The sequence below is a fragment of the Rhinoraja longicauda genome, chromosome 31 (assembly GCF_053455715.1).
Source record: "Rhinoraja longicauda isolate Sanriku21f chromosome 31, sRhiLon1.1, whole genome shotgun sequence".
Taxonomy (NCBI): Eukaryota; Metazoa; Chordata; class Chondrichthyes; order Rajiformes; family Arhynchobatidae; genus Rhinoraja; species Rhinoraja longicauda.
In genome coordinates this window covers 18278394-18304022 of record NC_135983.1, presented here as the reverse complement: position 1 = coordinate 18304022, position 25629 = coordinate 18278394, and the positions used below count along the sequence as shown (strand labels likewise).

The 25629-nt window shown below is 40.0% G+C and overlaps 1 protein-coding gene across 12 annotated transcripts in view; it reads right to left on the bottom strand.

The window, feature by feature from the left end:
- Nucleotides 1–25629, bottom strand: part of gpsm1b (G protein signaling modulator 1b) — a 149316-nt gene that overhangs the window by 45613 nt on the left and 78074 nt on the right. For all 12 annotated transcript variants that reach the window (XM_078426475.1, XM_078426477.1, XM_078426487.1 and 9 more), the window contains 2 exons: nucleotides 25352–25460; nucleotides 16463–16589 (listed from right to left, as the gene is read on the bottom strand). In XM_078426475.1, coding sequence (XP_078282601.1) covers nucleotides 16463–16589; nucleotides 25352–25460 — 236 coding nt within the window. The remainder of the gene's footprint in view (nucleotides 1–16462; nucleotides 16590–25351; nucleotides 25461–25629) is intronic.

The following is a 25629-nucleotide window of genomic DNA, read 5'->3' as shown; positions in this document are numbered from 1 at the left end:
CTGTGTTTTTGGCTGCACTGTGGACTTCAGGTTTGCACTATTATGGTTACCTAGTATTACAGTTCTTGATTTATTATATTATATTATTGCTTATTATTTATTTACGTGCCTTATTGCATTAACGGTCCTGTTAAGCTGCAGCAAGTGAGAATTTAATTGTTCTGTTGCCAGAATGACAATGAAACACTTTTGACACCCCAAATGCCATCACAGAACTATATGGAATAACAGATATGGAAGTAGGCCAGCTAGTCCCACTGACCCATTTTGGCAATTCAGCGTTTCCATGCGATTGTGCCGCTGCGTCAATGCTCTTTTTCCTCTCCAGTGTATAAATATTTGGATCCTGCCAGAGAGAAGCAGTGAGAAGTAGGGTGATTTAACAGGAGGAATATTGCAGCAGAAACGAGGGTATGCTTCACCCACTGCACCAGCTATTTAATGTATAAAGCTACCTGCTCGCCACAGGTCTTTGAAAATATTAATTGCCTATTTGTGTTTATCATTGAAGTGACTTAGCTGGACTCAGCTGAGCAGAGTCTCCAGGATTCAGTAGATAAGTGATGAGCTTGGCTTTCAAGGAAATAATTTGAAATGTTGACAATGGGTCTTATAAAAGAAATCTAGTGCGAGTCATCATAAACTTAAAGGCAAAAGATGATAAGAGCAGGGGAAGTGGGACCTTATGAAGCTTATTTTCTCTATAATGTCAGCGGGCTGGAATCTCTCTAGAAATGTAAACACAGTGCTGAACAAGTGAGCTACTTTCTGCCTGAAGCAAAGGACACATGCAATGGAAAATCTGGTCGGGATAATTCCAGCACTTTGTATGTGCATTTATAAAGAGACAATGACTTAGACAATAGACAATAGACAATAGATGCAGGAGTAGGCCATTCAGCCCTTCGAGCCAGCACCGCCATTCAATGCGATCATGGCTGATCACTCTCAATCAGTACCCCGTTCCTGCCTTCTCCCCATACCCCCTCACTCCGCTATCCTTAAGAGCTCTATCCAGCTCTCTCTTGAAAGCATCCAACGAACTGGCCTCCACTGCCTTCTGAGGCAGAGAATTCCACACCTTCACCACTCTCTGACTGAAAAAGTTCTTCCTCATCTCCGTTCTAAATGGCCTACCCCTTATTCTTAAACTGTGGCCCCTTGTTCTGGACTCCCCCAACATTGGGAACATGTTTCCTCCCTCTAATGTGTCCAATCCCCTAATTATCTTATATGTTTCAATAAGATCCCCCCTCATCCTTCTAAATTCCAATGTATACAAGCCTAATTGCTCCAGCCTTTCAACATACGACAGTCCCGCCATTCCGGGAATTAACCTAGTGAACCTACCCTCAATAGCAAGAATATCCTTCCTCAAATTTGGAGACCAAAACTGCACACAGTGCTCCAGGTGCGGTCTCACCAGGGCCCGGTACAACTGTAGAAGGACCTCTTTGCCCCTATACTCAACTCCTCTCGTTATGAAGGCTAACATTCCATTGGCTTTCTTCACTGCCTGCTGTACCTGCACGCTTCCTTTCAGTGACTGATGCACTAGGACACCCAGATCTCGTTGAACATCCCCTCTTCCTAACTTGCATTATATGACATATTTTCTGATTTTGGGATACCTCAAGCTCCAGCTAAATTTTTCTGAAGTGCGGTCAACACTGTAGTGGAGGAAATGCAGCAACTTTTCTGCACTTGTTAAGCTCCCACAAACAGCAAAATTGGTTTGTGATATTGGCTGAGGGATAGGAACTTGGTTGCATTCTTAAGTGCTATTGTGGGGTCTTCCTAAATCACCTGAGCAGATGGATACTACTTCACCACAACCAAATGGCAATGCAGCACTCTCTCTGTGCTAGTTCCTGACTGGCAGCTTATGTTGTATGATATTTAAACTCCCAACCTTCTAATTCGCAGATAAAAGTGATGTCAACTGAACATTGGCTGACAGCATAATTTAGGAGTTAAGACTTATGAAAACATTTAATAATTTGACAAAAGTCAAGCACCTGCACTTCTCATCATTGATTTTGTCATCATTCACAACATGTGGCTGTGGAAAGAAGCAATTGTTTTACAAATTGCACTCACAATATGCTTTAGAGTCTCTCAGCTGCAATTCTATCTGTTACACAAGCTTTCTTCAGTATAACATTTTTCTCTATCGTCCTCATTTCTCTCTCTCGGAGCAGGTATTCAATAACTGAAGATGCCGAATTAAAAAGCAGTCTGCTGCTGGGTTCAAAACCTCTTTCAGTTCCAGTGTTGCAAGCACTTGAGGGTGGGAAAGTTGGTGATGTTAGGAGTGGCAGACTTGTCAGTGTTCTGTCAACGTTACTGCCCCAGTTTGACATGTGACTAAAAATCAGGTGCTGTTTGTGGTAGACAAATTGGCTGGAAATGCCAATCCCATAAAGAAAGGATTGGATGAAATATAAAACTATGGTTTAAAAGAACTAAGTAGGCTTTCCAGTTCACAAATATTTAGCAGCTGAATTATGCATGGGTGTTTAATTAGGGGGTACTATTGTAAAAAGCTGTGGCAGTGTCAAAATATTGAACACATTTTTTTCATTGTGAAACATGATGGAAATAAATAAAATGCACATGTTGAAATTCTGAAAAAAAGAACAGGACATGTTGGAAACAGCAGATCAACCAGCATCTGTGGGAAGGGAAACAGAGTTAATGTTGCAGGGTGAAGATCCTTCATCAAAACTGAAAGCTGGAGGAAAATATTTGTATTTAAGGTGCAGAGGAGATGTGAAAGTGAAAGGACAAATGGAACAACTTCTGAACGCCACCCAGTTGACAGGTACATGGAGATGGGAAAGGTTTTGAGGAATAGGACTAAACACAGGCAAATGGGACTAGCTTAGATGGGGCGTCTTGGGCGGCATGGACAAGTTTGGATGAGTTGAGCCAAAGGTCCTGTTTCCATGCTGTTTGGCTCTGTATGTTACTGAGGGCATTTACAGAAAGGGATCTGCTATGAAACTAATGTGTTTAGAGGGTGAGAACACAATTGAATGTAAAAGTCACAAAATGTAGGACATGTCCACCAGATCAAGTTTTAATAATGGAGGGAGAAAAATTAAGCCAACATCACAGATGGATGACTTACGGACGAAATGGCCAGTTCTGACACAGATAGTGAATGAGAATTACCTGAATTTACAGAATTCAGTATTGAGTCTGGAAGGCAACATGCCTGGATGGAAGATGTGGTGTTGTTCCTCAAGCTAAACTTAATGGGTTGTAAAGCACTTTGGATCATTCTGCAACCCCTGTAAAGTATAATAAAAATATAAGTATTTTCTTTTTTTATTACATTTGATTTGTTCCTCACAATACAAACTTTGCAAGACCTAAACTATACTTTTATTCAAACTCACTACTATGATTTACCATGAATTTCCTGTCTTCTGGCACAGTGTGACATTTCTAAATAGACAGATAGACACAAAATGCTGGAGTAACTCAGCAGGACAGGTAGCATATCTGAAAAGAAGGAATGGGTGACATTTCGGGTCAAGACCCTTCTGACAACTGAAGAATCTTGACCCAACACATCACCCATTCCTTCTCTCCAGAGATGCTGCCTGTTCCGCTGAGTTACTCCAGCATTTTGTGTCTATCTTCAGTTTAAACCAGCATCTGCAGTTTCTTCCTACACTGACATTTCTAAATCACTATTTGATTCGGCATCCAGTTAGAGGATTACCTTGATATTATTGAAGGAAAAAGGATATCAAAGTGCATTTCACTTTTTCACTTTGCACATTATAACAAATTTATTCTATCGATTGGATATGGAAAGTATTTAAGTCTTTCTTCAAATCCCCATCATTATTTGCAGGGATGTATCTGTTCCATTGTTAACCCACATATAAATATAAATGAAGGCATTTTTTCCTCATAATGGAATTTAAATTATATTCATTAACTAATTTATTAAGCAATTAACATAAATGTACTGTTACAGTTAATGCATTCTCAACATTTCATCAATTATTAATTTTTAGTCTAAGAAAAACACAGAAAGTGTGAAAGTATGTGACATGGGTCTTGAGGGACAGTTTTTGAGTGTGTATATTTAAAAATAATTCCATCACTTCCTGTGCTTTTCCTGTTTGCCTGTAATTTAACATAGTCAAGAAGATTAGGTCAACAAACAGTAAACAAGTTCCACATTTAATTTTAATCGCTCCTGTTGGAACTTGCAATTGAAGATGAAATAAATGTTAATTTATTGTAGATGTGACATTTGTAAAGATCATCGTTATTTGTACAATATATATGTTGAGGCCCTTGCAAAGGGGTGGAAGTTTAATTACCTTGCAAGGAGGAAAAATGAAAGGTTTCGCATTGCAGGATGGCAGAAAGATGCAAAGTGCGTTACAGCTGTTAAGTGCTCTTACAATTACTTGTCACTCTTACACCTCTGCATAAACCTGATCAGCCATGATCACATTGAATGGCGGTGCTGGCTCGAAGGGCCGAATGGCCTCCTCCTGCACCTATTGTCTATTGTCTATTAACTTAATCCATTTACTTCGCGATTTTCCATATACCTTTGCATAAAAATGTTCTTGTAATTTATTTTATAAATCTACTGTAGGGGCCATTTACGCTTAAATTAGTTACTGTTATAATATTATGGCCATGTTTAATATTTCTAGTTTCTATCTGTCTGTAATTTGGAAGGTGTGATTTGATACGTAGAGGGGCGTGTCTACATCCGAGGAGACTAGCTTAGCCACGGAGATTGGGGGTCAGTTTAGTCTCGGAGGATGGAGAGGAAACAGTTTTTTACCACACGGTAACAACCTCACGGTAACGACTGTGTTTGAAGAGGAAACAGTTGATAAGAATAATAAGCTATGGATTATTCTTTTGATTGCGCCACTTTAATAAAGACCAATTAATCAAGATACAACGTTTGGATGTTTGTTTTTGCCAACTGAGAGTACGGTGTGTGGGTAAGCTATATCTCCACCACATCCCCGAGCAGTAATGGCTATCGAAATTGGACTTTGAGAAGGTATAGAAACTGCCATTACATCTACCCTCAAGGATCAATAACATTACAGCTCTGGGCAAATGCTTCCAAGCATGATGAGAGGTTGCATTATTGTGCGCTTTGAGCGAGAGAGCTAAACTTAGATGAGGAGTGCTCATATGGGCCAATAAAAGCCACACTGATCATTGCTGTGTATTGAAGGTAGACACAAAATGCTGGAGTAACTCAGCAGGTCAGGCAGCATCTCAGGCGAGAAGGAATGAGTGATGTGTGTAACTTACACTGGCTCCTGGCCTGGCAATGCCCATCCTCTGTTCCAAATCTACAAAGGGTCACATCTCTTCCCATCTCCAGTCTATGAAGACCCAAGATCTTTGTGCTTCCCCTATTTAGGGCTACTACACTTTCCCAATTTTTGGAATTTCATTATTGGCAATTGTGTCTCACCTCCTTCGACCACCAGTTCTGGAAAACCCTCAAATATTTCTCATTCCCACTGTGACTTGATTTTAACCTCTCATTTGGTCATCCAGCCAAATGAAATTATTGCTAATAGCTCTGGGTAAAGTACATTTTTTTGGTGACGGTTTTGGCATATTGTACAGGTACCTCTAAAAAGTTAAAAAGTAGATTGATGCACAGCAGCTAATAGTGTCGCATAAACTGTTACTTCATATGCGTACCACCACCATTTTGTCTGCAAAAAACATGGAAGAAAAGTATTGCCTTATTACAGAGCACTATTCCATTGTTCCTACAAACCTAGATTACGTCTTGTACATCAAACCTCGAGGTTGCTGCAAGCAGCTAAAGAGGTGAGCAACAGCACTCACATGAATGTGATCTGACATTGTGCCTGGGTCTGGATTCGGACCAGGGATCCATCAGTGAGGAAACAGGTGCATGACCTCTGTGCACAATGTGTGCAATCGCCAACGTGTTCCACATCTCAAATCATCCTGCTGTTCTCTTCAATTATTACCAAGAGCTTTCAATCCATCAAAGTTGTCAATGTAAACAACCATCAATCTTTGTGAACTTTAGTAACCTGACCACATTCAGGCAGGTTACTGAGTAACTTGCCAAAATCATAAGGGCTGATTAGTGCATTGTTTTCTGGAGCACTGTGACTGAATGATCTATTACACAAATCAATGAACCACTTAGAAGTTCAAGTTTAAACAGTCTAACACAATAGAGCAATCAGAAATTTAATATGTGGTTTAAAATACAGTAATCTAAGTTTTATGCATGCATGATTCCTAAATAACTCAAAATGGAACAGAGGGTTAATAGGACAAATTGTCAGTTACCTCTCTTACCAGCAGAATATTACTCACTTTAAATCTGCATTTCATTAAATCAATACAGATCAGTCTGAAGAAGGGTCTCGACCCCAAACGTCACCCATTCCTTCTCTCCTGAGATGCTGCCTGACCTGCTGAGTTACTCCAGCATTTTGTGAATAAATACCTTAGATTTGTACCAGCATCTGCAGTTATTTTCTTACAATACAGAGCCGTACTCCCTTTGCGATATTTTTCTCCTCTTTGACCATAACACGCAGCAAACGATCCCCACAAGTCTGACAATTATATCTTGCAAAATTTGCCACTAAAAGAAACAGAGATGTGGAATTATATACAGGTCCTGCACAGGTTACGACGGGGTTCTGTTCCTGTAAACTGTTCGTGACCCGGACAGTTTGCAAGTCAGAAATGCGGCTACGAACTAGTTCCTTGGCAGCAGTGAATGCCTGCAGCCCCGCAGTAACCGGCAAATCCATCCCATCGGTCTTTTTTTGCTTGCTTGATGTACAGGCTGTACATAAGTCAGCCATTAGTATCCTGGTGGGGACCTGTAATACCTTTCATGACCGCAACACAACCAGCAGTTACCGTGGTACTTTTGAATTGTTCTTTACAGGAAATTAATTAATAATCCTCAACAAATCTACACTGCACCCCTTCAGATGTGATCTCACTGATCGTGTACAATCTGACTTTCTACTCCCCTCTCCCCCACAATACATGCCGGCACATAATTTCCATTCTTGGTTGCTTGCTGTGGTTGTACACTAAGCTTTATGTTTCACAGACAAGCACCTCAAGAGCTCTTGTACTCCAGTATCGAAGATCTCCACTAATAAAAATATATATTCTGTTTTCCATTTCCTCCTGCCCAAATTGAGGCACCTCATTCCCTTGCATCATGGTCCTTCTGTCACCTTTGCAAGTCATTGTGTCACTTCTCTGAATACCCACTCTCCATAATTGTCTCTGCATTTACAACCACAGAAATCTTACATTCCACGGGAATCACATTGAATGCTTCTGTTTCCCCGATTTACAAGATAGACTATTAGGTCAATGTCCTCAAATTCATCAATATTTTTATACGGCCACTAATACGGGTTTAGGCCTGCATTAATATGGATTGTCTCTGCCAAAATATCCAGCTGTCCAATTGTAATAGTAACACAATCATTTTGGACTTCCTTGCCTCATTTTCTTCATGAAAACAATTCACTTCTTGGATTAGTCAAACCACGGAACAGTGTTGATAATGGTATTAAAATAGCGTCTCAAAATGAGCTGACAATTGATCCATTACCACAGACAAAAATACTTTGTTAGCTAATATTGCATCCAAATGCAATGTATTTCATGCACTTTTTAAAATTCAATTTCTATTAATAGCCTAAAAATGCTGACATTTTATTAAAGTGCGGTCAACTTCACTAGAAACATTGTGGAATCAGATGACATGCAGGATTTCGATGACCAAACTGTGTTGTCTCTGAAGTTACTCATGCAACTACAAAATGATAAGTTATGGATTTGGTTTCCAGTCAAAACATCACTTCTTTTCCTTTCTCTGGTTCTTCATTTTTCTCCCAAAGATATTGACATCTGCTGGAGAACAACTTGGCAGAAATGCAAATCCCTCTTCTAGAGAGCCCGAGTTGATATACGGGAGGCACAGTTGTGAATTCCAGCAGCAGATGCTGGGGTAGATAAACATGATCAGTGTTGGTGGCAGCTCACCAGACAGAGGTGCAATTCCTGCTCCAGGAATCCAAGCACACAAATTAATGCTAACAGTGTGGAGGGAGTGCTGAATCACTGAACAATTAGTACACAAAATATATTTTAATCATTTAATTATTGGTGCAAGATTACATTTAGTGAGAATGTACAAGACTTTGGGGTGATCACACCTGAAGTGGATTGCAAGATTTATTTCTGAGATGGGGATGTTGTCTATATAAGGTCTACATAAGGAGAGAGTGATTAGGCGGCATCTACACGGTGGAAAGTTGAAGAATGAGAGATGGTCTCAATGAGTGATAACATTCTTGGAAGAATTGATCTGGCAGCTGTTGAGACAATATTTCTCAGATTTTGAATCAGGATAGAAGGTTGAATAAGTGAACCTAAGAAGTTATTGAGAGGGTTGAAATTTATTTTTTCAATTCTTCACCCTATGCTGCCTGTGGATAATCAATTCATGAATGCATTTATATCTGAGGTAGATCTTTGACACCAAAGGAATCTGGTTCTACTTGCAAAGGCCTAAAGGTCCCGAAAATTCTAAAGGGCCTGTCCCACCTAGGCGATTTTAAGGTGACTGCCGGCGACTAGGCTGTTGCCGAACGTTCGCTGGGGTGTTGCGGGCATGATCGTGAGGAGTCTTCAATGAATCCTAGCGGATCTCGGCGCATCGCGGAAAATAATTCCAGATAGAAATTTCTCAGCGACAGCTGGCTTGTCGCCAGGTATCATAGCTTATTGCGGGTGCTGTCCCCAGGTTTGCTAGGTTGTCGCAGATGCATTTAGAAGCACGTAATATTAAATTAAGAAAAGGCATTTGAAGATACCAGAAGATAGTTTTGTTTAACCAATTTATTTACCATCAGGACATTTGACAGGTAGATTGGAGGCGACAGTTTGACGGTCAGGTAAGCGTGGAATCTCGCATTCTATGTGATTCTATGTGATTCCCGTGAAATGTAAGATTCCTGTGGTTGTCCCTCTCGAACCCTCCCCCTTCCCAGATCTCCCTCTATCCTGTCTCCACCTATATCCTTCCTTTGTCCTGCCCCCCGACATCAGTCTGAAGAAGGGTCTCGACCCGAAACGTCACCCATTCCTTCTCTCCTGAGATGCTGCCTGACCTGCTGAGTTACTCCAGCATTTTGCAAATAAATACTCTTTATGCTTAATTGTCATGGGAAGTGATTCTTAGATCGTTTTTAGTAATGTAAAAACAGGAATTGGTGTTCAGTCTCTTGAGCTTGTTATGTCAGTCAATTAGATTCTGGTTGATCTGTACCAGCTTGAGTGGCTTAACTTCAATTACAGGGTGATGCACCACCAAAGGAAAGCTCTTTTCTTCAACCCACCTGAAGCAACACACCTGCTTGTGACCTACTTAAACTTGAGCACACTATACTTACTAATGACAGTAAACTGCTTTCTGCCATGTGATTAAAAAACTTCAGCCTAGGTACGGTATCTGCTTTTAATATGATGTTAGAAATAGGGGAAGAGTGGCAGTGATGTGAACACGAGTGTGTGCACGTGCATAAAAACACACAGCTATAAACAATCAGTTGGAGGATCACAGCACGTTGAGCTGCAACCGTAGAGGGAAAAGGTCAGTTAACATTTTGGGTCAGGAGTCTTCACCTGGACCCAAAGAGTAGAGGGAAGAAACCCAGTGTAAAGAAAGTGATGGGGCAGGGGTTAATAAGAAATTCAGCTGAGGAGGAATTGATTAGCAGGAAGGGGGTTGGGGAGAGAGTGTGGAAAGGTGAGGGGAGGAGGTAACAAAGGGCTGAAGATGATGGGATCTGATGGGAACAGACGGTAAAGAACGGACCCAAATAAGGGACTCAGGTGGGCAGATGGAAACAATGGGGGCACAGTGGGAAGAGTGTGTGAATGATGGACAGTGGGGGTGGTGAGGGAGGAAACTGGGTAAATGGGGGCTGGACTGGAGCAGGGGTTAAAAACGTGGGTGTGTGTGAGAGAGGATCAGGGTAGGTCAGGAGGAGAGAGAAAGGGACATAGAGGGTGCAGGTTACCTGAAATTGAATTGGATACCATTGGGTGTAGACTACCAGCTGGAATATGAAGTGCTGTTCCTCCAGTTTGTGTTTGGCCTCAGAAAATGCAGAGGTCATACAAGATGATGTGGGAACGGGAAGTAGATTATATTGGCTTGCAATTGAGAGCTGCAGATGGCTACAGTGGACAAAGCACAGGTGCTCAGTCATCTAGTCTGTGTTCGGCCTCACCCATGTAGAGACCACATTGAAAAGAACAAATGCAATAGACTGTTTGAGAAGGTGCTAGTGAATCTCCACTTGGAAATGTCCATTGTCGCATTTCCCTCCACAGATGCCACCTGACCGCCGAGTTCCTCCAGTAGATTGCCTGTTGTTCCACATTCCGGCATCTGCAGTCTCGTGAAGCTCATGCCAGTTTCCACATATTTAAGTTTACCAAGGTAAAACATTGAAGCAATTCTGTGAATTTGCAAACTCATAAGAATAGAGAGCATAAAGCACAAAAAGAAAAGCACGAAACAGAGAACTATGAAAACTACTGTCACCAAGTGACTAAGAGGCTTATTTAATTTGATATAGACTCCATACTGCAGAGTTTCTATTCGTGATTGAGAGGGTCCACATAACTCTGATGTCCCATAGTACGAGTTAAGCAACTCAAAGTTGTAAAAGTCAAGTTTAAAACAATAAATGTTACTAAACCAGGACATGTCAGGTCAAATTATTGATTTCTCAGAAATAGGCATATCTTATACAGTGATATAATTATTGTTGAATGTCTGGATTTTAATTTAAAAATCAATTTTGTTTCAAGCTGAATATTTTTTCATTACAACGGTGAAATCTTAAAAAGCAACCTCATCCTCAACATCTTTTTGATTTCAGTTTTCCACACTATGAAACATCGTGCGGTTGTGGAAGGTACACATCTTTTGATGAAATTATGGTGTGTGGTACAAATTAAATGGTCAAATACAGAAAAAAATTGCTGCGTGCCAATAAGCTTTAACAATTATAATGCAGAATCTAAAATAGCCTTGAACAATCAGTTTATTTTGTGCAATAAATGTGTTAATAATGCATTCATTCCATTTAATATTTTAACTAACAACAGTAACCTGAAACAAACTCTCATTTTAGCATGAGTACAGCAGGAAAAACTCGCTGAAACGATGTTTAACTAAAAATGTTAAGAAAACAGAATGCAAGGAAACCTACCGTGTAATTCATACGCCTTTCCCTTCCCTCAACTTGCTGCACCTTTCAAAAAAAATTCAGCTGTTTGTATCCGGTTCAAGAAACAGCTGGGATTAAATTGATTGCTTGTGCCTCATACAAAGATTTTATGACCCATAAAAACCATGGAGTGAGTCGAGCAATGAAGCACAGGTGCGACCCACGCATTATGTTGTCCAAAGAGTGAACAACATAAGCAAGGCAGCATCATATTTAACATCAGCGTGGACCTTTCGGCATCAGAATGCATGAAAGTAATTCAATAGTGTGTGCTGATTGCGCAATAAAATACAACTTGAAGTTTACAATGCAGCAGCCCAATGAGGCATAGAACAGTACAGGAACAAACCCTTCAGCCCAGCACATTATGTCAATCCAAACTAATCCCATCTGCCTAACCTAAGACATCCCTACAACATTCCCTATTGTCCTTGGAGGACTGCAGCCTTGGGTGTAAAGCGCAGATTGAAAAGTTTTTGCCAGGTCTCCTGCTAGCAGCAAATTTACCTGTAGACGTTTCTACCAATGGAGAAAACACACATATTTTAGTTTACTTTACTTTAGAGGTACAGCATGGAAACAAGCCCTTCAGCCCACCAAGTCTGCGACAACCAGCGGTCACCCCGTACACTAACACCATCCTACACACTTGGGACAATTTTAATGACGCCAGTTAATCTACAAACCTGTTGCACGGTATTGTCCTTGCAAATTATCTTCAACCTCAATATCCAAGTGAACAAGTAGATTTGAGTCCTCTGGTAAAAAGCAGCCGCTTTTAAAGGCACTGATACATCAATTACCGCGCTAACTAACCATAAACACTGTAAAACTTATTACCAGCTTAAATTTATCAATGTCCTGTAGAAACAGGATTTAAATGGAGAGTCAAACACAAAATTGATAGGCATATACAAAAGGATAGCTCAATTTTGGGTTAGACAAAATTCAATAATCATATTTTCACTAGTCCTGTTCAAATGTTTTCCAATTTGTCTTCCTCTATTTGTGCGACTGACACTTTTCAAAGCAGCACTGAAGACTTGCAGGGTTGGGTCAGGCCTTATTTCCCATGTTTGTCTAAGGATTAGTCTATTGGAGGATAATACTGGTTTAATGTAGACAAAGTACATAATCTTGAAGCAAGTATTAAGTAACGCACAAAGAAAGCATTGTTGAGTTATTTGCAGCAAACTGTTCTCCTTGGCGGTATTTGGACCTCAAAACAGGTTTTACATCAGAGGCTGCATCGGACTCCCTCTAAAATAGGTTAAGCCCCTTGAGAACCAGAAGAATACTTTTTCAAATTGGGTGCTCAGGGATAATAATTAGCCTATTTAGCAGGTTAAAATTCACACTGTATTCCTACTGCGCCTGGGGACTCTCAACAGACCAATATTATCACTCCAAGGCCCGACTGTGCATAATCTAAAATAATTGAAATTAACTCTTGTCCGGATAATGGGGAAAAATAGAAGCTGAATAAAAGATTTAGAAACATCCCACAAGCATTAGTTCACCCTTTAAGATTTCAGATGTTTTGCATCAAGAATAATAAATAGATCGACATTCACCTCCTCACGTTGTCCTCTTCAACAATGATCTGAGGATAGGAAGGGTTTAGAGGGTTTTCGGCTAAATGTAGGCAAATTGGATTATCCCCAAATGCCAACTTGGTCTACATGGACATAGTAGGCCAAATGGCCTATTTCTGCACTGTGTAGCTCTATGACTACTCTATCTACTTTTGCTGAAGGGCTGGTTAACTCGTGCTCTGTTGCAGATTCTTGGAGATTCTCACAATGTAACTGCATTGTGCTTCAGACTGTTTCAATCATGCTCCTTTGGTCGGTCAATGAGATTTAGTTCCATTTTAGCTGCTTTCAATTGCGACTGCTTGTTTTTTGCTAAATTGTGCTCATGTTTCTTAAATGCCTCTCAAATTGACTATCATATATTTTCTTGTCCTCCACAAATTTAAGTTCATTCAAAACTCTGCCACCTGTATCTCGACTCTCAGGCATCAACTCCATCAACAATATTCCTTCTTTGTTGTCGTTGACAGCAACAGTGTCAAACAGGAACTTTGACAGCAACACTCAACAGGAACAACCCAAAACATCACCTACCCTTGTTCTCCAGGGACGCTGCCTGACACCTCGAGTTACCCCAGCACTTTGTGTCCTTTTGTGTATAAACCATCATCTGCAGTTCATTGTTTCTACAGGAAACAACTCTTTCCCCCTCATCTGTCCTCGGGTGACACATGCCCCTCTCAATGCAATTGACAGGATGACTTTCAAACAGTAGATGTGAATACTACCAAAGAAATTTCACACAAATTCACTCTGAAAGCCTATTGTGAAAAATTTGTTGATACACAATGATCAAACAATTCAACCTGAAGACACTGAAGCAAATATAAAAGTTTCAACTAATTTGCTGGAGAAACCCAGTGGGTCAAGCAGAATATGTGGATTGAAAGAGATGGTCAAGATTTCGGGTCAGAACCCTGCATCAGGGGCCCTTACGCGAGTCCTGATGCAGGGTTTCAATCTGAAATGTCAACCATTCCTTCCCCTGCATGGATGCTTCTGGATTTTCTAAACTCTTCCAGCAGATTCTAGCATCTGCAGTCCCTTGTGTCTCCATTATAACAACTGAACAGGGGAACGAGTTACAATCTGGCAACATGTGCCCAAGAGAGCATGTTCAATCATTGAACAACATCATTTGGAGAAAACTATTCTTCCATGCTTGCATCCAACTCTGAGAGTCGTTGGCAGTACGGATTTAAAAAACAAGCCAAGAAATCAGAAGATCAGCCAAACGTAACACAAGCACATACATACTCTAGGAAACACAGCCACATTTGGTAACTTCATGGGTTTCTTTAGCAGTCAATTCCAAATGTTTTGTCACAGCTCTGGCTAATGTATCTTAATATGGGTGTAAAGAGGGTTCAATATCCTACATGGACTATAGACCATTTCTATTCATTGTGCGTCTTGCCCGTCTGATGCCCATGTCTTTGACAGTCATCTTCAAATGTCTCAATTCCACCCACCACCACCACCCCTCCCATCCATCCACTCTTTATCCGGTAAATCAATCTGATCTCTCATTTCATTTTACTTGTATTGCAAAATTTTAGGTCAGGACTTCTCAGCAAATTAGTGCATTTACTAATATAAAGTAGAAAGCACAGCAACAAATCAAAAACTAAACTGGAGAAACAAGGAACTGCAGATGCATGTTTACAAAAATAAAAGACACAAAGTACTGGAGTAACTCAGCAGGTCAGGCAACATCTATGGAGAACATGTTCCCCACGGATGCTGCTTGACCCGCTGAGTTATTCCAGCACTTTGTGTCCTTTTTCAGAAAGTAAATTGTATCTTGCTGAGAACCTGGTGGTGAACTGCTCAAACTTGTTGCATCCACTCCCAAGACCGTGTTATCAAAAGGGGCTCCATCTAAATTACCTGCAAAATCCTCTCCCTCCAGTTCCTGGGTATGTAATCACAACTATTTTAGCAGAGCAACCATGGTGGAATGCTTGCACCTGTGTGCTCGGTAATATCTATAATGTTTGCAGTATGAAGAACGAGGTTGAGAGGAGATATGGGAGCAAAATCCTTGAAGGGTTCACTTTGGGTAGAGAACAATAGTTCCAATGGTGGAGGAGTCAATGACCACAGGGCACGAATTTTAAATGATTGTAAAAGATTGAGGGGTGTAAACCCTTCACAGGATAAATGACTAACAGTTTGTTTCTGGAATGCTCTGCTTGTGAGTGTGTTAAATGCAGATTCAATTATAGTTATCAGAAAGGAAATGAATAAATATTTGAAGACCAAAAACAATGTAAGGTTGCGTGGAAAGCACAAGAGACTCGGATTGAATGGATTGCTCTGCAAAGAGCAGGCACAGGCTTGATGGGATACATGTCCCCATGCTGTTCCAATTCCTCTATCCTGAAAGTACTTCAGGATTCAGTGATATCAACCAAAACACTTGTGCAGAGTCACAGACGTTGGTTGCTTCCTTGTTCCAGAAAGGTACAATGCTGATGCATGGTCTGGGACCTCAGCTGCAGTGTTTACGTTGACTTTTTAGCACTGATCCAGATGTATTGGCCTAAGTGATTTGTGCTTGGGTTTCTAATTCATTGTAGACTCCATTTAAATCTCATTAATTTACCTTATCACCGTATCATTATATCCATCTGATGAAAGCATATTGTTTCACATTGATAACTAAACCTCTCAACAAATGCTACCTGATTTTGTGAGTTTTCCACTTCCTTGGTTTACATTTAGCATTTCCTTCTATGCTCAATTACCTATTTAGTCTCTTCTCAAAAGCACCCAAGGAGAAGCAACCCATATTATTTGTATCCAGGGAAAGATCAAAGAGGGGTGATACAAAATTCAAAAATCAGCACGTGGCAAACATTTCAATTTCATTTCAAGTTCAAATTTGAGACTATTTGTTGCATGACATAACCTTCAGTATGTTTGCCAGATAATCAATTCCCTTGTAGACTGAAAAATGAATATCGAAAACCAGGCATTGTTGCAATAACTTCAATATGGATGATATAAAAACTTGGAATTATTTAAATATGTCTTCAAGCACCACAGGTATGAGCAATAAAAGAACAAGAAATTAAGTCACATTTAAAAAACAAATTAGAATACAAATATAGCTTACATTTAATTAGAAGACAAACAAACTTTAAGATCTTCAGCTGGCCAATCTGGATTTAGCTTATTACGTATTTACTAAGCTCTACTTTGCAAAACTCGTACAAGTACAGTACATTACTGGATTAAAAAATTGAAAAGGAACATACAAACCCCAGAATCACACCCACAAAACCAACAGCTTGTGTCAACAAGACATAACTCAGACAGTCAAAAGGATTTTTTAAAAACAGGGATAGATCTTTGAGAATTTAACACCACTAATCATTATGCCTTTTACGGTGCTATAAGTTACGGGGTATTATTGGCACACACTATGATTCTATTCTTCTTCTGTCCAATTACATGCCTGATGAATAAAAGAGTTTATCTGTAACATTGTTATTTTGGGGGAAAAAAGGATCCACCTACCTTGTGCTTCGTAATCGGAGTGGTAAGGAGTCGACTGTCTATTCTCTGGCGCTGAGCTCATGCCGAGCACTGACTGCAGTTGTGTCACATTAAAACTGGCTGCAAGTTCACCACTTCGATCACCGATCTGCAAGAAGACATCCCAAGACTGAAAACTTGCACTGCACAAGGCATTACCCCCGAGGTTATGTTGCCATGTAGTTTTTTTGGATTCGGGGGAAGGGGGTGGGTTGTCCGAGTGATATACCGAAGGTGGCAAGTGTGGGGTGGGGCAGGAGTCAGGAGTTGAATGCAAAGAAAAACAGGAAATTTAGTTCCCGGTCTGATGAAATTGATGCAAAAAACATCAGACTAAATTCAGAAGCTGCACTGTACGTCGATGTCTAATTGAGTTGTCATTGCACATTCCAGACCACCTCCTGTTTATTATTGTTTAATGGCCAATCCTGATTGCTGCATAGCAGATGAGACTATGATTCTTCCATATTTTATGCACATTACACCAGACCAACGCAAAAATTAGTATCACTAATGAAATATATTCATATGCTGAAGGAACATTTAAATGTTGATATTACATTATGCATAATGGAACATTGGAAGTCTTGTGCAAATCTTTAAACCACTGTGTTTAAAAGACACGCTGCTGTTATTGGCATCAAGTTCTGCTTTTGGAAAGTTGTTTGTTTTTGAACATTACTTGGGCACCTGAATGCAAAATTTTGTTTTTGTTTTAAAATATTAACCCTTACTCTGCTGAACAGCTATGATTAATGGAAAGGTTTGAATTGAAACAATCTTCATTCAAGGACTGATGGTGAAAGAACAGCACTAAGCACAAACCTCAGTATTTTACTCAGATGAGGATGTACAAGAGTAGCATACACTTACTGTGGCTCCTTTTCTCTGCATGACATTTTTAAAAGCAGTTTTAAACCAAGTACATAATCTTGTTTTGGACAGAAACACATTACTTTCCCTGGAATTCTTTACCACTATAAGGTAACACCTGCTTCTTTAACATAAAAAAAATAACATTACCAATTCCTAATTTTCCTACTTTAACTTCCAACTCTTTTCAATCATTGATTCTCGGCAATGGCATCTTGCGTTTATACAATGCCTTTAAACATCCTAAGGACCTAATGGACAGGATCATTACCAAATAAAATTGGACACTGGGCCACAGTGGATGTGGCCCACCTTGTTCATTACAACCACAGTAGCATATTGGCCTTGTCCCATTTCTCTGCATTTAGTTCATTGCCTTCAAAACCCTTCATATCCATTGTGGTATTCTGTAAGTCATCATTTCAGCATTTATTCTTACTCTGCATGTCGTCCTCCAAATCCATCCCCATCAGTTGCATCGTCCAGATTTATCACCCACGATTTGCATCCTCCAAATAGATCAACTATGAAAAATAAAATTATCATCCTCTCTTAAATGGCATCAAAGTCCTCTGTGTTACCTCGACAACACCGAACACTTGTGCTTGGAACACCTCGGCCTGTGGGAAATGGGATTCCAGCAGCAGTTTCTTCCTTAATGAAGACTCAAGTACTAATTTACTATATCGCCTATTTCTCTGCCTGGACCCAATGTTGCAATATGATGTAACCAGGAATTGCGCAGAGGCAGAGAGTGAATGGTCTAAAACCTGTTCATCCAACTCAAATAGGTGGCCAAATGGTAAAAGGGCAAATACATTGCACCCAAGCATTGATTTAATCACATCAAGAATTAGGAAAGAGAGTAATTCCAAACACGACAAATGCTTAAAATTAAATATTTTATGCTACAAAATAAAAATTCTTCAAACTCCATTCATCAAGCATAAGTACCGAGCTAATGCTTTGTACGATTCACTGCTCTCCTGAGATTGCATTAAAGCTGTGTAACACTGTAATAACCAGATCTCATTAATTAATGACTATTCTGTTGTTATGTTTCTTTGTTCATTATCAGTACAAAGTCTGCAAATGTCAGGAGGTGAGAAAAGGGCAGGAGATAGAAAACAGAGGCAATGGGAGGCTGAAAATTTACTGTGCAATTCTGCTTGCTGAAAATCATGATGAGGAAAGAAATTATATGTTTTATTTCAGTTTCAGCATCTTCCCTGTTAATCCAGAATGGACGATAAAGATGATTTACCAGTGATGCTCAGAACAAATAATTCCTCTCCATGAGGAAAATATTATAGCAATATAAACATATCATTGATTTATGGGAAGACATTAAATCAGCATGATGCTTTCCTCTCCATAGCTCTTCGACAAACACCATGAGCACAGGAGATTTACTCATCAAAGGCAGAGCTGAATTAAGTAAGTTAATGTGAATTTGTTAATGATATACAGCGTGGAACCAGGCCCTTCAACCTAACTTCACCATGCTGACCAAGATACCCCATCCAAGCTAGTCCCATTTGCTCGTGTTTAGCTCATATCCCTCCAAAATCATCAGATTCATATACCTGCCCATGTCTTTCAAATATTGTACCTGCCTCGATTACATCTTCTGGCACCTCGTTCCATATGTCCACCACCTTCTGCGCGAAAGGTTTGCTCCTCAGGTTCTTATTAAATCTTTCCCCTTTCACCTTAAACCTGTGCCCTCCAGTTCTCGATTCCCCTACCCAGGGACAATGACTTTGTGCATTCATCCTATCTATTTCCCCTCAGGATTTTATACACCTCCATAAGATCATCACTCAGCCTCTTGCGCTCCAAGAAATAAAGTTGTTATCTCATTCTAATAGCTTGTCATGTCAGAAACTGCAAAAGCGACGCATTGAATTACATTTTAAAACAAAGAGGTGTGATTATTCAAAATCCAGACTTGCCATCTGAGATAAAACATAACTTGGAATATTCCCCCATTCCCCCCCCACACATTCTTAAGGTGTTTTTAATCCTGTTATGTGTTCTTCAGATGTCATCTCACTTGCTGAGCATTACGAATCCACCTGATGTTAAAGAATAATTCCTTTTATTACCGGAAGGATGTGGAATCTTTGGAAAAGGTTTGGAGGAGGTCTATTAGAATGCTGCCTGGATTCGGAAGGATTAGCTACAGGGAGAGGTTGGACAGACCTGGATTGTTTTCTCCGGAACACCGGAGGTTGCAGGGAGACCTCATGGAAGTATATAAAATAATGAGAGGCATAGATTGGGTAGACAGTCAGAACCTTTCTCCCAGGATGGAAAAATCAAATACGAGAAGGCACAGCTTTAAGGCGAGAGGGGCAAAGTTTAAAGGAGATGTGTGGGAGAGAGACGCACAACTGAGATTGTGGTGAGTGCCTGGATGGGGCTGTGAGGGGTGGTTGCTGAGCCAGATATGGTAGTGCCTTTGGATAAGCTGACTCCCACAGTTATCTGAACTACATTTCCTCCTACCCTGCCTCTTGCAAAGACGCTATTCCCTACTCTCAATTCCTCCGTCTCCACGTCTGCCACCAAGATGACACTTTCCATACTAGGCCATCCAAGGTGTTCTCTTCCTTCAGTAAACATGATTTTCCCCTTCTGTGAAAGATGGATCCCTCACTGGCATCTCCTGTGAGCCGTAGTCTGCTCTTGTTCCCCCTTCCCCACAGAACAAGAATAGAGTTCCCCTGGTCCTCACTTTTCATCCCACCAGCCTCTGCATCCAACACATCATCCTCCAACGTTTCTGTCACCTCCATTGCGATTCTACCACCAGTCACAACTTCCCATCTCCACTCCTTTCTGCCTTCCGCAGATACTGCTCCCTCCGTAACTCCTTGGCTCACTCATCCCTTCCCACCCAAACCACCTCGTCCCCAGGTACTTTCCCCTGCAACTGGAGCTGGAATACCTGGCCAGGGTTAGGCAACTCAAAATTTGTGGATTAAGCCATTTGCTCCACTCTGCCCAATTTGTCAGCATTCTATCCCCGTGTACATAAGCACACTATCCTCACTGTCCACAACTTCACAAATCTTTGCGTCATCAGCAAAATCACTCACCAAACCACAGACATTCGTCCAATTTATATACAAGACAAACAGCAAAGATCCCACTACCAATTAGTGCAGTACACCACAGGTCACAGAATTCTAGTCAGAAAAACAACCCTCTACCTGCCTCATATCACCAAACCAACTTTAGATCCAATTTACCAAGCCATCTTGGATTTCAAGTGGCCTAACTTTCTAATCTAACTTTCCTCAAAATTTACAGCACTTTCAGAGTAATTCAGTTGAATTACGTCATAAATCTCTTTCATGCATTCACTTTTAGACATAATTTAGATGGTTTTGCAAGAGATGCTTGGTTGCTTTAACTCTTCAAGCCTAATGCCCATTAATTCTTACATCTGTTAAAAGAACCTGGATTTAAACTAGACTGAATGTACTTGAATTTAAATAAATTTGCATCAAACTACTCAAATATTTCAAAGCATTCTCAGAAAAAAAATACATTTACAAATTCAGGAGAGCAAGAGTGCGAGAAAGATGTGTCCCCTGATCTTCAGACAGTACCACAGGATTTTCTTTATGCACGTGCATGAATGTATGAATGACAGCAGTGCTTGGTACTGCAATGATGTTTTAACCCTCAAAGGATTCAACATTTATCCAGATTTTCTAATTCCCCAGATCTAATGACCACGTTATCAAACATCTACGTACTTGGGAAGGTTTTATTTGACATACAGCAGATGCTACAAAAATGATATGAATTTGGTTTAAAATTAATACCACAAATGAACCTGATTTCCTCTTGCCATCAGATGATCTGGACAATTACGTGCAATGATCTTCTGCTATTGGATGCAGCAGAGATACACAGATGCCTGAACAACCCATACTTCACTTTTAACGAGTATGATTCATGTTTATTGCAGCAATCGCTGTTCAAATAATATTGGCTTAAACAACCAAGCTGTATCATTCTCCCTGGGAACGAGCAACATTTTTGGCCAAGCACAACCTGTGGAAACTGTTCTTAAGTTATCGCACTTAAGAAAGATTTCATGATATACCATTTTAGTTTGTAATTAACACAAACAATCTTAATTGGATTTAGAAACAAATACATCAGAAGGATTTAACTGTGACAAATGCCTTTAATGAAATCAAATGCAGCATGATTTTTAAGTGTTTTGGAGGGTTTAAAGATATTAAAAGTCACTCAAGGACGGTACAAGTCAATTTATAATTGATACGAGTAAGGCTTGTTTTGTGGTCCGCACAATTAAGTTATCGTGCTCTCTATAACGAACTCCAGGAGGAGGCACATTTCACAATTGTTCATTACTGGGCTCAAATCAGAATGTAAGCCTGGTGAAGAATTTAAATGTCAGCAGAATACACATTGCCCAATTTGTGATCAAGTGAGTCCCGTTGCTTGCAACTAAAACTTCTCCTCATCTTTTCAACCAGGATTATGATCCAAACTAACATTTCAAAGGAGAATGTCTTGTTTTGACAGGTAAAAATCACAATGCAATTAACCTGTAGCACAGTGCTAAAATGAGCTCCACATACAGATGCTTACACCAAATAGGGCGTCAGCATTACATGGAATGACTTGGCTTTTCAGCAAATGAGTCCGTTTCTAATTAACCCAATTCTGTATATATAATTTAGATGTAATTACCATAACTAATTAACATCTTACCTCTAATAGCAGAACAATTATATGACCCACAAGATTCGAATTTTGAGTCACTAATTTAAACATATGAAAAACTGATCACTGGGAGAACAAGTGTGTTTCATTAGCCCCAATGCTTGCATTTTTCATTGTGCCCATGGCACAATCCTATGGCATAGTGCCTGCAATATTTTAGACAGGGAGATGGAGGTGCAGGGAATTGAGAAATATGGATCACGTGCAGGCAGAGAAGATTAGTTTAGTCTAGGGTCATGTTCAGCATGGAGATTGTGGGCTGAAGGGCCTGTTCCTGAGCCATATTGTTCAATGCTCTACCCTTCCACTGTTTACACAGGGTTATTCCTAACCCTCAAAAAGAGGTTTTATCACTCTCAGTGCCAACCTGAATGCTCCTTCACTACTTTGAAGAATCAGGAACCAGGCATCAATGATGTTGCTATTTTTGAGGGAGACTCTTTGAACATCTTTCATTCTTTTCCTTCATCCACCATGTAATCTCTTACCACAAAAGAGCTTGGACTGAGTGTTTCATTCAGCAATCTGTGATTGAATGTTGGAATGACATGGCCCATCCAGCAGGGGTTCACTTGTTACACCAGTAGATTCAGAGGACGCTGTGCAGTGGTGGTCTCTTTCCAGTGCTGAGATGTCTACTGTTGATAGTTCATAACTCAGAATGGTACGGAGGTGCTGTTTGGTAAACCACTGAGTTGGGTTTGAAGTCTCGGCCTTTCAAACATACTCTTCCCTATCATGACCAAAAATCTGTCCTGGTACATTGATGATGAACTTCATTAACGCTCTCGCGTTATGGGAGGCGGTCAGTATTTTCCAGTGCATCATCATGGACTTTCACTGTCAGAAGGCTATGTTTACAGTGGGGGCAAGTTGATACAAGATATTTGTTTTGCTGATGTTGTGTGTCAGGCCCCTCCTTTCATACACTTTGGTGAGTGAGCCAGGTCTTAATGCAGCTTGACTACTAAAAGTGAGGTAACCATGGTTTTGAGTGGAAGTAGCATAGCTTGAATAGTTTCCCATTTGCCCTGCAGGTTAATTGCACTCCAGCTGGAAGCTTGTTGCATGTGTAAAGGACTGAAAAATTGTGGTGGCAATGATATGGCCTTGATATCTCCAGTCTGAGATTCATGACAACATGCAAGCGGCCCCAAGGTTATTTAAGGACACTTTCAATGATCAAATCCATATTCAATCTGTTTACTAAATTATATAAGGCCTTTTTTAATCATTCAGTTTTGTTTCTCACACACAAAATTCAGAATTTGAAATTTATCCACCACTTTCCTTTGCCTAAAACCAATGATTTTATTCCATTTCCTTATTGCTTAGCATGTAGCCGATTTGATTGGTACAATGCAATAAAATGGGATGCATTTACACATTGTAATGACCTAAATCTTCAGTGTTTATCTGCTCAAACTCTTTTCATCACAATAGGAAAATCTTGGCTTGTGTGCTACACTTCAGTATTTCAATATCTGACAATGTGGGCTCAAGCTCCAATCAGGACCTGACCATATAATCTTGTGTCAGTGCAGTATAATAATTAGAGAAAGCAGTATTAACAAAATATGTCATCTGTTGTAGGGCGGCACGGTGGCGCAGCGGTAGAGTTGCTGCCTTACAGCGAATGCAGCACCGGAGACTCAGGTTCAATCCTGACTACGGGCGCCGTCTGTACGGAGTTTGAAAGTTCTCCCCATGACCTGCGTGGGTTTTCTCCGAGATCTTCGGTTTCCTCCCATACTCCAAAGACGTACAGGTATGTAGGTTAATTGACTGGGTAATATGTAAAAATTGTCCCTAGTGTGTGTAGGATAGTGTTAATGTGCTGGGATCGCTGGGCGGCGCGGACTCGGTGGGCCGAAGGGCCTGTTTCCGCGCTGTATCTCTAAATCTAAAAAAAAAAACTAAGCCATCTGCTTATTCTGGTGGATATAAAAGATAGTATGGAAACAATTTGGAGTGGAACAGGGTAATCACCCTGGCCAACATTAATCCTCCATCTAGGGCCAAAAATACACGTTTCGATCATTTTCCTTATCATTAATGAGGCCCTACTTTGCGTAAATCAGGTGTCAATATTGTCAACAATGAAAGTTCTTTCCTTGCTCAAGATTTTCCTTGGTGCTTCCAATTAACATATCTCATCCATCTGGGTCCAAGGAGCATGAAGAGGCCAGTTGCATTAATAGGCAGGTTATAAAAATGTCCTAAAATTAACATTACTGCACATCACGCACTAGTGTGCTATGCCTAAATCTTCTAATTAATTGTCAAACTATTAGATCATCTTCTTGCTCTTTTAAAGTACCATGTTGCATGTCTCTCTATTTTAAGGCTAATCAGCATTTATGTAAAACAGAAAAATACATCAAATGAATGACTGTACTTACTATCATATGAAGTGCTAAAACTTCAAAGGATGTTGCCGCTTCTCAGCTTATAACCACACCGCTCTTATTTATTAACATAAATTAACTAAAAATTATTTTCATTTTGAATAACTCCAAAATAAAATTCACTGTTTTGAGTTTATTTTTATATTCCTCAAAATTTTTACTGGGGACATGAGAATCTCGAGGCATAGTCACATGCTGCACGTTTTAACCAGTGAAATTATTTACCTCATCAACAATTAATCTCCTTAACTAAGTACATTGAGATAAAGACAATTACAGCAAACTGTTCAGAATATTTTGAACAGATTATATCATGCTAAGATTATTTATGAGGCTCATTTAATTTCATGTTCAATCACTTTTCTCTGTCAGTCTTGGAAATTATTGGGTTATTCCACCACTCCACCCTTGTGTGGAGTGGATATTTCATGATTCTCTCTGCCTTGAACCAAGACGGTGCTCGTTAGAACAGAGAAAATAGAAAAGATTAAATAATGAGAAATTGCATCCACTGGGGGAAAGGCGATATATGTCAGGTGACCGACATGGAATAAAGTTGAGATGATCAGAACTTTGCTGAAAAATATTAAGTTATTTCAAATCTGGACTACGCTGCTGAAGGGATGTTGAACGCAGATTCAGAAAGTAAATTTCAAAAGACCACTGGTTACGAGGAACATAAACGGACTAGGGGAAATAGATGTACGGGTATCACAAAATCAGACAGACCTTTCAAACAATCAGCAGAAGTACATTAGGCAAAATGGCAGCCTCCAATGCTGCAAAATTCTATGATGTGGGTGTGAAGTTTTCTTACCTTTCTGGAGATTTCTAGGTGTCTTGATGCAAAATGTAGCCCTTGCTCATGGCTTCCAAGTGATACGTAGGCATTTCCCAGACTCCAACATGCTCTTCCTTCGCCAACTCTGTCCAAAAACCAAAAAGCACACCTGATAGTTCAGTTTCTTGGGTCCTGCTATCGTACAACTCAAAATGAGATTAGAATATTTTTCTTTCATCGGTTGTCAATGCCAATCAAACATATTTCTGTTATCTCTTTACTATAAAGTATGAAAAACTTGGTTTTAGAGCTCT